At 34.0% G+C, this 12,765-nt stretch overlaps 1 protein-coding gene across 1 annotated transcript; it reads right to left on the reverse strand.

The window, feature by feature from the left end:
• Positions 1-483: 483 nt before the first annotated feature.
• On the reverse strand, positions 484-11,531 carry LOC128208697 (galectin-4-like). The gene is made up of 9 exons (XM_052912245.1): positions 11,526-11,531; positions 11,225-11,313; positions 10,872-10,950; positions 10,400-10,519; positions 9,455-9,583; positions 4,910-4,948; positions 4,715-4,800; positions 3,681-3,885; positions 484-731 (listed from the first exon to the last, which is right to left on the reverse strand). The coding sequence occupies exons 1-9, from the start codon at positions 11,529-11,531 to the stop codon at positions 612-614; spliced, it is 873 nt and encodes a 290-aa protein (XP_052768205.1). The 3' UTR covers positions 484-611.
• Between the last annotated feature and the right edge of the window lie 1,234 nt (positions 11,532-12,765).

The raw sequence follows: 12,765 nt of genomic DNA on the forward strand, positions 1-12,765 counted from the left end.
GAGTTTGATAGTATAAGGAAAGGTGTGAGCAGAGGGAATTTCTGAGTTTATTTCAAATATGTATTTGTTCGATGCAGTGAACAAGCTGAAGGAACTTCTGCTTTGCGAAACACGTAATACATCGTGTGTTGTTATTTTGTGTACACACGTGTATGATTTCTTTTAAGCAAAGTATGAAACATGTGTTATGTCATACATTTGAAACACACCACCTTTTTACATTCAATGTAAGTAAGAGCACAATATCCTTTAAGGTTTTTTTGACAATATTCAGTGATAGTTATATTTCACACATACATGCAATTATTGTCCTTCTGACAAAAAAAATACATATTAAAGCATGTTTCACCATTTTGTCGTTTTTTATACAAATCTTGTCTTCTACAAACAATTATAAAGTAAGTTTAAGTATGAAATTAACACAAAGAACAAACATGATCACAAATAAAACTGAAGACGAAATGCCAATTACTTTTCATTAAAAACATTAAAAAACACACCATATTGTTCACTTTTACAAAGCTCTGCAATGGCAAACGGACGTCACATTCATTGATTGAAGTAATTCAAATCGACTGTGACGTCACATCAATGGCAGGAACGGTTTGCGTTTAGCCTTGGAAACGGAACTCTGTCAGACGAAGGTCTCCAGTGATTCCGAGGGTGTCGAAGCGACCCAATGGCTGAAGACGGTGGCGGTACTCCAACAAATGCTGGTTGTTCACAGCAACCTTATAAAGTCAAGACAATGCACAAAATTTACTATGGTTGTACAATTACAGAAAATGGACATGTTCACCAACAACATGTGTGTATCTCATCTCATTTAATGGCGTTGCTATGGAAAGCTATGTGTAGATCATGAAAAGAAAATACTAGAATATAAAAAGTTTATTTGGACTTAAACACTGTTCATCATTCATCAACATGATTAAACAGGAATGCCTTTATCACCTGCAAATGAAGTTTGATTAAGCATTGTTTGACTTAAAGCTGCAATCTCACAGATTGAACGTTTTGACAACTTTTTTATTTTTTGTCTTGGAACGAGCCAGTTTTTGCGAAAATCCATGGAAACCAGTCAAATAAGACTGCTGACAAAAACTTAGATCACAGATTTTTGTACTTAAGTTAAATAATTGATGTTTTATGCATTTTTCTTAAACCGTTAGTAAGGGTTTAGGCCATAAAACGTTAATTTTCGAACGGAGATATGAAAATCTACGATCTGATTTTTTGTCAGCAATCTTATATCATGGTTTGCAGATATTTACGCAAAAAAATGCTCTTTCCAAGACAAAAAATAAAAAATGTTGTAAAAATGGTAAATCTGTGAGCATGCAGCTTTAATATAGCAAAGATTTAAAAAAGAAGTAAAACAAAAGCTCTGAAGTGGTAGCTGTAAATATTGCTGATTAGGCATAGATAAGAAGCGGTCGTCAATATAATTTGTTGACCATCTCTGTGACGAGCCTTTGGACGCATAACGAAAGTTTGTATTAAAACCGTACATTAAGAGGGCACTATGATAAAGTGCATAAATTTGCACCTGTACTGTAGTCTATTCTAGCGGGAAAAGAAACTACGCATAACACGACATGGGTTGAATAGGACGTCAAGTCGTTAAAGTTGTTCTCAGTTATTCGAACATGAACGTAGCTGTACTTCCTCACAAAAAGGGGATAATTTTCAATTTACATAAACGTACATGTAATACAGAAAGGTACTTCTTCGCAAAAAAAGAGACAATTTTAAAAATTAGTTCATCTTTAAAAGTTGCTTTTCTAGATTTATTTATTAACTGTTTTATTTGCAAGCAGTTTTTAGACTATCTGCGCATGCGCGCAGGTAGTCTTAAGACCACAAACTCCAAAGAACTACTTCTATTCATGTCGTTTTAACCCATTTTTTTGTCTCAATGCGCTTTATGCTTAGCAGAAACCATAAAAATAGATTGGTTGTGTTGCAGTCCGAGTATGAGTTTTTTGTTGTTCGGCTATTTTCGCGCTGTAAATATGTATCCCGTTATATTTATCAGATTAATGAGGGTCAAGATAGGAGGCTCTGGTAGGAAGATAACATATTGATATTCACTCTGAGTTTAGCCCATGATGTTTCAGAAATGATGGTGCTTTTTTATTTGACTTTTATGAGATAAGAAACAAAAATAATTGTCTAAGTTTAAAATAGTTGTATTTCAGGTTTCGCATTGCTAATGCTTCAAATACTATACATTGTAATTTACCTGCAACACAATAACAAGATACTATTCATTCTATGATTTTAGGCGTTTATATTTCTAATGAGATGTTTTCATTTTTTTGCATAAAAGCTTCGTTCCAGTGTATTCTTGGCATAGTTTTAGACATTAGGCTTTCAATTTATATAAGCACACATGTATGCCCTGATACGACAGTGAGTCATGCATACGTTTGGTGAAGCAAAGTAGTTCGGTTTAAACCTGTTTAACATCCAAAGAGTACGAAGCATTCTTAACAGCACTTATACTATTTCTACACAGGTACTTACATAAAACATTAATAACATTAAATTTTTCAATAAACTTTAAAAAGCACAATCATATTCTCATTCATTAAACAGACAAGTTCCGATAATCTAAAAATAGATTAAACTACATTAACTGACCGGTATTCTAAACATAGTTTCTACATACATTAACTGACCACATGTTTGTCCTCACCGCGGGAAAACGACCATCTATTGCTAAAGTTGCTCGTAAAAATAGAATCATTTTCCTTAAAGAATTAAAACGTGTAAGTTCATAAAGCTTGTCTAACGTATGCTATCTAATCAAAACACCGAAAAACCTTTAGACGCGATTAAAAAGAGCATTTACTGTAACTTCAAATACATGGGGATACGTCGACTGAAGTGATAAGCCGTGTATTTTGAATAGAATTATTGCTGAAATTGTCTGGAAAAAAACGATTTTCCCTAAACAAAACGTGTATGTTAATAAAAGGAAATGATATATATATGTATTTTCCTATCGTATGGTATCTAATCAAAGCAACAAAAGACCTTAAGAAACGCTTGAAATGGGGCATGCATTGTACCACTAAATGCATTGGGATAGGGGATTACGAAGTGACATTTACAAAAACAAAATGACACAAGACGCCATAAAGATATAGGTACATGTTTGTTTCCTCGCCCAGTGTGGGCACAAGCGCTCTCGGCACATTTTAAACTTTTATTTATGTGCCCTTCACCTATTCCCATAGTTCATATAGTCCTATACCACACTTAAACGTTTGGGCCATCATCTTATTTATTGTTTAAACATCAGTATGTTAATAGGATAGTGACAGGCATATAGTCCATGGTGTTTTTTGCCACTTGAATCAAGCGTCCCATGTACACCAGTTTGAATCGCGAAGGGTATTTCGGACTTTTATCATCCGGCCATCAGTGGATTTAATTATCGTTTTCCGTCAAAATTGAACAATGCTACATAAACAAGCGCAGGATGACCGCATGCCATAAGGGATACGAAAGCAAACTTTCGTAACAAACTGTTTGTTAAGTAAATTATTGAAGGGAATTGGTTATATAGGACGGGTTATGTTATAGTGTACATGGTTAAAATACATAACATGCTGGCATTGCTTGAGAGTTGCATAGACCTTGAGCTAGAACACGGCTGTGCTATGGAATACCTTAAATGCTGACATTTCGACCATTATCATCATTTGAAACCAAGCGTCAGGGCTAAATGGAAACCATGCAAGGTCCCTTTCTTCTTGTTGGTAGCCTTGAGCTGTTTTGCTGTTCCGTACGACAACGTTCTTACAATCGCCGTAATCAATCCTGACGTCCAAGTGGAACGCGATGTCGGGACCATTTTCAAAGTTAATCGTGAACCTAGACAAACAACATTGCAAGCATTGTCTTGTTTTAAAATGAATCATTAAGATCTCTAGCTATATTCAAGGTAACTTAGAATTCTAATGGCATTATGTCGATGTTTATTTTGTTTCTGGCATTTGAGAAAGACAGTCGCTTCCAAAACTTTTAGACTTATATATGAGGCCTTAACTGCTGCTTATAAAAAGTATATTAAAAACAACTATTTCTCCACGACAATGTTTGAAAATATGTATTTACATTATGATTCACACTGAAATCCAGAAAGTTATTGATATATTTTATCACCACAAGAACAATCTTTTTTTTTTAATTTCCTCATTTCAATCCTTTCATATTAATTAATATTAAGATATTTACAGATTACAATATTCAACATTAAACTACTCAATGCATACGAAGTATATTAAAAACCAATGTGTCTTCCAATGTATCTTTTCTATCTGCGTTGTTGTATATTTCGGTCAGTGTTTGTGTCTGTCAGGCATTAGCCATTGCTATTTGTTAAATGCTTGGCTATTGGGCTTGTCCCTATAGTATCCATTTTATTATTCAAATAGTACAATGATAACTTCAGGGACAATCCCAGTTGTCGAAACTTAAATAAGATAAACCCAGTTTGGAGGCACCTTTCAAGTGTCCAAACGTACTAGATACACAAACGTATAATATATAACATTCAAAACAGTTATTAAATTATATGTATTGCCACTAGAAAAAAAAACTACCTTTCAATTTCTTCGGTTACATCCTTTTATGTTTTTGTACACATTAAAATATTTAAAACTAAGTATCCAAAACAACTTTTCTAACACTATGTAAATACCTGCTAGCTTTCGGTAGGGGAATGCCACTGATGACGACCATCTTGTTGGGATACAAGCCGCCAAGGTTGTGGACAAATGGAACAGGCTGTCACAGACAAACACAGTTTCATCGTAATATTCATTTATTTTGTTTTAATACAATCGGGAAGTTATGTAAAGGTCTTAAAAACATGATAACATAATAATTCACGTACCGGGTTAAAGATTGGTCCCGACCCAGGGTAGGTATAAGTCTGAAAAATAATAAAATGTCGGCAATTAAATAAAATTACTTTTTATAAGCTTGCACAAAATATGTCATGTTATTAACACATGGTAAATACTGAAAACTGAAACTGAAACATTTTTATTATAGTTCATATACAATGTCCATACATGGTTGCTGTAGCCTGTCAATCGGATCGAGTTTACCTAGTTTCATTATTGTTTACCATTTCTTTTGTGCAAATTCGTACTTTTCATACATTTTCACCATTTTAGCCAATATTTTGAGTCTATTTCTAAGTATATTTGGGAAATATAATAATTAAAATGAATGTAAAAATGGTAACACTGATTAGTGTTCAAGTTTTTGATACGCGAATGAACGACCTAAGATTGCTTTTCTCACTTTACAGAAGTAGAACAAAATAAAGGTCTCTCGGTAGAATAGAATGCAGCCATGTACAGTATTTTTTTGTAGTTTTGAACATGAAAATATTCTGAAAAAAAACAACTCTTTTTGAATATGACCCTACGTACTGTTTCCATATTATTGCCCAAAATGATTCCTATGTGTTTTTAGGTTATAAGAAGATGTGGCTCTTGTCGAATTGAATGGTACTGAACAAATAACTTAGTGTGAGGAGTGTTTATAAAGTTACGTTTGCAGGGGGGTATGGCATGTAAGAGATGATCCAATGTTAAAATGGTTATGGTTATTGGTACATATCAGGAGGGATAGCTAAATTATTTTATATTAACAACAGACATGGTAAACCAAATGAATAAGCAAAGATCGTTGTGAAAATGGGAGGTGTCGTAGGTTGAGATACATGCGCCTACACGAGTACAATGTAGGCCAGCGTGGGCCTTTTCATTAAGCACTACACCTACGAACTCTTGAAGGCCGCCCCTATATTGTCCAACCTGGGCGAGTTTTTTTCCATGTTGGGGAGGTTGGTGGCCGTGGCCGTTGCCAGAGTGGGGCTTGCCTTGTATCAAAAACAATATTAATTGTGTGTTTTACATACTGTATAATTAATGTACCTTGGACAATTTCCTTTATTTATCATTACTTCTCAATGAAAAATAAAAGAATTGGTGCTTTTGAATCGCACTATTAGTACTCAATACATTTCGAAATTAAGAGATTCAACTAAACTTAATTTTGACTGTGCTATTCCTATGCAATATTTGAATTTTCGAAAATTTGATTTTTGTTTTTATAAAAGTGCATGAACTTATTGGTAATATCCTAGGTAAGATAGCCGGCACATTTAAAAATTTTGGTCGACCAGGTCTGATTTAAATCAACAAAATATACTTACCAAAAACTTTGTTTTACTGTTTGTGAAACACTCAGTAGTATATTTTACAGCATAACACCTTTAAGTGATCATGCCAGCTGATAAGCCATCTTTTAAAATTCAAATTGATCAGAGCTGCAGAAACAAAATCAATCAAATTCAAAGTAATTGTAAATTTATACATTTTAAGGAATGACGTGACCATTACCATATAAAACATTTATGGTGTCAAATATATACGCTGTGAATTTAAGAATGTCTTTATTTTTAAAAGAAGTATCCCTAGACATTATATTCTTGCTGCATATCTATGTAAACCTTTGTATATTAAAACAATTACTGCTCCCAAAGTGGTGGTCATTTCAGATCGAAATTCATGTCGGGCAATGTGAATGATTTAGTTTATTTTTCAAATCAAATGGAGAGATTCTTCTGAGGTGTTACATGACCCCCCCCCCCTCCCCCGCTCGTTTTCTTGTGCTGGTTTCTAATAAAGGTATGATATTGTATTCAAATATTAAGTATGGTTCATTCAATCTCTCAAAAATTTATTTAATTTTGGTCTGAATTTTTATATTTTAACATAGAATGTTAATGGAAGCTTTTTACCTTCACCATTGTTTTTGTGTGTTTCTGATTTTTTTTGTAACTGATGTAAAACTTTATTAACTAAAAAAAGCCGCAATGCGACGAAAACAGGTTTCAGAAATTAAAGCAAAATAATTTCTTGTATGATTTGAGAAAAAGGAGCAGCCTTAAGAAATTAGTCGCAAACCATTTTTCTAGTATATTTAGTTACAGTGACCTTGACCCCACCCTTTCAAAAGCAATCCCAAGCTAGCTCTTTACATGAACTACTTACACACCAACTTTCATCATTATCCATCAATTCTAACCTCACATGTTGGACGGAACCATTTTGTATTTTAGTTACAGTGACCATGACCTTGACCACATCCCCCTCAAAAGCAATCCCAAACTAGCTCTTCACATAAGCTACTTATACACCAATTTTCATCATTATCCATCAATTCTAACCTTACATGTTGGACGGAAACCATTTTGTAGTTAAGTAAAATGACCATGACCTTGACCACATCCCCCTCAAAAGCAATCCCAAGCTAGCTCTTCAGAAAGGCTACCTACATACCAACTGCCATTACTATAAATCAATTCCAACTAAAGTTATAGGTAGGAAACCAGTAACAGGTACCTTGACCTTGACTCCATCCCCCGGAAAATCAATTCCAAGCTAGCTTCAAATCAGCCCCCCTACACTCCTCCCATTCTAATAACCTGGTTTTCATTGAAAACCTGGTTAATAAAAAAGCTGCTATAAAAGGCCCTGCAGAAGATGTGCATTTACTGAAGTTCTGCGACATTATGTTCCCTTTGATGACAGTCAATAAACAGTCCTATTCCATATTTTGCAATATATGAGATTGAATTTAACAGGTTTTTCAAAATTGAATTGCCTAACGGTGTGAGTTCTTGCCATAGTTGGCAGTATCAGTCAGAGATTGTAATATTCTTTTATATAGTTATATATAATTACATAAAATAAATATTTCACCAACTCGGACTAATACGGACACCTACGTGTTTTGCTCCTAATCTTGGTCATGTAGATCAATATACAACTAGATCTGTGTACCGGGATACTTCAATTTTACTTCAACTTTGACCGTTGTAAATGGTGAGAAATATTATAAGATACAACTAATGACCGCTCATTATGTATGTGAGTATATACAAAGATAAAGTATATACAACTACTTTCCAACCAGCCCTGATCGATACTGCCACTAACAGTTTCACCGACAGATGTCTACATGGAGGAAGTGTTGCATTCGGTCGAGACGTCTAGTTTATCTTGCTAGACATCGTATGTCAGAGTTATATTTATTTATTTTTTTCAATCTCAAGTACAGCCGCTATCTTTTTACTTTTTTTGTTTCACCGATTTTGCCCCAAAAAGCAAATGTATCGAAAGAGCGGATCAGCATAAAATCTTATCTGAAGGTATTCGGAAGTACATAAAAACTTTCGAAAAAACATAACAAACGTTATCAAATGAAAGTAACGCATAATGAACCATGCATATTCTGGAGAATTAGTATGGTGGTTGTAGGCCATGATCTTTATTCCAATAAACCGAGCTTTTTTAAATTCTAAGCTACTGGCCTGGTGGTTTTATTAAGCACAAAAACATAGTTTAAAAAATAAATTTTGCTAAGGAAATGGCTGTGTCGGAGGAGAAAAAAGTCGTCTAATAAAATTAAATAGTGGACGAATTTCAATTAATCTGAAGGGCAAAAGTATTGCAAGTCCCTTTAAAGACTGAGCAGTGACCGAACCTTTCAAAAAGGTAACCGCATGTTAAGAAAAAGGATTTTGTTTTCTGCTGGGGCCATGATAACGAACAGTCTCAAGTCCGAGTCTAGACTCAGACACAGAAAAGCACTTAAATTACAATGAAATCATCTTCAATCCATTCGTTTCACAAAAAATAAATGTCAGTTAAAAAAAGTGATATTGTTTACTAAATTCCTTAATCGATATGCACCAAGAAGGAAAATTACAATGAAATAAAGGTCTGTAGTTTTGCCACTTGACTCTGAACTCAGACATGAGTCTGTTCGTAATCATGGTCCAAGGGATAACAGAAGAGTTGGGAAAATTTTGTTAAATCACATTCAATTTATAAAGAAATCCAATTCAATAACTTTTGCTTACATCAGAGTTTATAATTATGTCTCTGTGTGATTTTCTTAGGTCATGAAAAGCCATGCATTTAAATAATCAAAGCAAACCTTAAAGCTGCACTCTCACAGATATACCGTTTTTACAACTTTTTTATGTTTTGTCTTGGAACGAGCCAATTTTTGCGAAAATTCATGTAAATTAATTATATGAGACGGCTGACAAAAAATAGATCGCATATTTATATATCTAAGTTCAAATTTTAATGTTTTATTCATTTTTCTTAAACCGTTAGTAACGGTTTAAGCCATAAAACATTAATTTTCGAACGAAAATATGCAAATCTGCGATCTGATCTTTTGTCAGCAATCTTTTATCATTGGTTTGCAGATATAAACGCAAAAATTTGCTCTTTCCAAGACAAAAAAAGCTGTAAAAACGGTATATCTGTGAGAGTGCAGCTTTAAGTCGCAAACACGTATATGCAATAGGCTATGTGTATGCTTTCTTAAATCATGCATAACTCACCGGCTGTAGGTATCCTCCCTCGAACCGAATCTCCTTAATGCGGATGCCTTGCTCACACGAGATGTGCGTCACGGATTCCTTCGGCAACCGGTGACTGTAGTCACAGAAATGGTTGCCGTCCACGTGTACCTGGGATGTAATAGTTTGGTAAATATTATACGCGTGACGGTATTGACTCCAACAGGTCAGAAGAAATGTGTGTTATTCGGACCGGTTACTTTGTTCAGCCTCTATCTTGCAAGCATGGATCCCGGGTTCGATCTCCGGACAGGCCGCATTTTTTTCTGAGCCGGTGACATTTCGCGTCTGAAGTTGGGCCATGTGTCAACTGTTTATGTCTGTATGAGTAGAGTTGTTTTTAAAGTTGATTTATACGACTATGGTAAAACGTTCAATAACGTTGCTAAAGGAAGGTGTGAAGTGTTGCTTATTTAAGAAATATTCATAAAAAAATGCTTAGCCCTAAGCACTTTCAGGCACAGTCCAGGCCCCAACATACCAAAGATACTTAATTCTTAATTTCAACTCATTTTACCACATAACATTATAAAACACTTTTTACAAGTGCATTTCCTATTTTATAGATTATGTTGATAAAAAATAGCCCAATATTCAACGAAAAAAATCATCGTAGAGCAAAAAAAGTATTTAAGATCATTTTATTAATTTTGAGTTATTAAGCAAGTACATATTATACTTTAAAATTATTATCCTCAAATATATTAAGCATTAAAGCTTGTCAACACAATACATACCAGAATGCTCTTTTAAAAAGATCTAAGCATTTATAATTTTGAATCACACCTTACTTATATGTGATTTGAGGTGAGACTGAAAACAAAAAATGACGTAATGATTGTGATATTGGAGCCTGGTAAAAGCAACATACATAATTTATATCTTTATTCAGTATTTGTCTTTTATTATTTTAACGTCATTACTAACCGAGTAGTATTGGGGATTGACGTGGATTTCGATGTCGAAGGAAGATCCCTCGGTAAAGGGGAATCCACCTTGCCGCTCCTCCGTACCCCACGAGTCTTTTTCCAGCGTGTTCCTAATCACCTGCATTTGTAAACACAAGGAAAAGGGTAAAAGACGATAACAAGTTTGCATGGACTCATCTGTTAATAATGATTCGTTTTGATTTTAAGTGCGGAACTAAGTTTATGCGCAAACACTTCTAACTTTGGAACCATTAAAATATCAGTGCTAAGTTATATGAACAGGTACATTACTGCCCATACTGCTATTTTCATGTGTGTTTTTTAAGTGAAATTAATTTTGTGTTAAATATATATTTGAGAAAAATATGAATAACTTAATTACATATACGCACACATTTTTTTCTACTCTATGTTTTAATGAGCATCTTTTCATTTTAATCGAATATGTAATGACAAACAAACATTCGCACCTGATTTTCATTGAACCTTGGGTTGCAATAGAATGGAACTGAAGCTCTTTTGTCACCGCACTGAAGCGCTATCGAGAACCTGGACAAACATATAAAAGAAAGTTATAACAACCTCATATTGTTAATGAGTTGCACAATCCAGAAGCAAGACAATGCACAAAAGCCAGATATTAAAAATTGTACGTAATTCAAAAAAAATCTAAGTATTAAAAATTCCATCCGCATTACAAATTTTAAAAAATCAATTATATACGTGTATGTTCATATGACTGTAAATATGAGAAATCATCCTCTGTATTATACAGATCAAGTATTATTACCCTACTACAAGCCTGATGGAAACTCATACTAACCTATTCTTGTCCTTTTCGGCTATTCCTTTAACATGTATAACCAATCCGTCGTGGACACCGCCTGGAATCGGGGCCACGTACGGAGTAGCCTGAAAATGTTATCATGTAATACTATATATGTCAAACAGTCAAAGATTGCAGTATAATATGCATATGACTAGCGGAATAAAAGGGGTACAGGGACAAATTTACTTGGTCTGTCAATATCGGAGAAATAAATAGATAAGTAGATAAAAGTTACCAAGATACACCATTCCAGAATAAATATTGTAAAAATGTTTTTTTTATTGAATGCCCCCACCCACATTTCAACTAAACTTATTTCGGATCATAAGCAAGTGCGCATGTCAAAAGTTGCGCCCCCTAAGTTAAATTTATGCTGCCCGTTTATATAAAGATCGGTAATTTAACAAATTTTGATAAAATTGAATTATCATCAAGGGAAAGCAAAACTTGTTAGCTTTACTTTAGATTGAATTATCCGCACTTCTTGCAATTTCTTCTTTTAATCCGGAGCGGATTATCGTTTTACAATTTACTTTATGGCAATGTCAAAATTTCGTTATCTTGCTACATATTTGTGTAAACTGATCTTAAGCCATTATTAGATATTTACAGAATTTGGGAAAATAAAAAAAAACGTGTAGCCAATTGTGCCGTGTTTACAAATTTATGATTACTGAAGCAACCACTAAGATTTTTTAATGAAATGTAATGAAACAGACACAGACTTATCAGCCCTTACCGCAAAACATTGCTATAATCTGGGTCAATGACACATGGATAAAGACCTCCAACAAGAGGAGATTGCATTACAAAACTGGAACGGCGAGCCCAATCTGGCGTTTGGTTTATGAAGATTATCTGTAAAAAAAATTCGTTTCGTTTTCGTACCCTTGTAACCCTGAACAAACTGAAGCTAATGGCATTCGGTAATACTTTTATCTTATCATCTCTTATTTTGTTGCGAGTTTGGGCTTTATTAATTCATTTGAAGGCCGATCCGGTCGTTGAGTATTTGATATTACCTTACCAGTTCATATGATTTTTTTGTATTTAAAGGGTGGACCCAATAACCTTGAAGATACCTGCAGCGGTGGACCCTAAAATGTTACACTTAATCGTAAAGGTTCGGAGATCTTGTCTCTGGACTTGTAGATAATACTAAGTGGGGACCAGAAATTAACAAATTTCCAACACAGTCAAATACCATTTAATTGGAAGTTGCAATATCATTTAGTTTTAAATGTAACAATGTACAATTTTCTGTACATATGTCATAACAAAACATTTCTGTTATATCATTTCAAAACACTTGTTTGAAAACTTTTTGATAACCTTCAATATGAAGACATGAATGTTCTCACGTACGACTATTTGTGAAACATTTAATACGCAACGCATGTCAGCCAGTGGAATTTCTCTAGGTTTTTTGTTAAATTAAATTAATTATACTGAGTTCCCCAAAATCGTTTGTAATTTATTTTTACGATATGCTTGTCCAAGGCACAGACTTTGAAATCTGGCACTATATTGAATAT

Source organism: Mya arenaria, chromosome 11 (genome assembly GCF_026914265.1).
Source record: "Mya arenaria isolate MELC-2E11 chromosome 11, ASM2691426v1".
NCBI lineage: Eukaryota > Metazoa > Mollusca > Bivalvia > Myida > Myidae > Mya > Mya arenaria.

Excerpts from the sequence above, each read along its gene's own strand:
- LOC128208697 (XM_052912245.1), bottom strand. Across the intron at positions 10,951-11,224 it reads GCCGAAAAGGACAAGAATAG|GTTCTCGATAGCGCTTCAGT; the intron begins GTTAGTATGAGT and ends ATGTTTGTCCAG. Across the intron at positions 3,886-4,714 it reads CCCCTACCGAAAGCTAGCAG|GTTCACGATTAACTTTGAAA; the intron begins GTATTTACATAG and ends TTGTTTGTCTAG.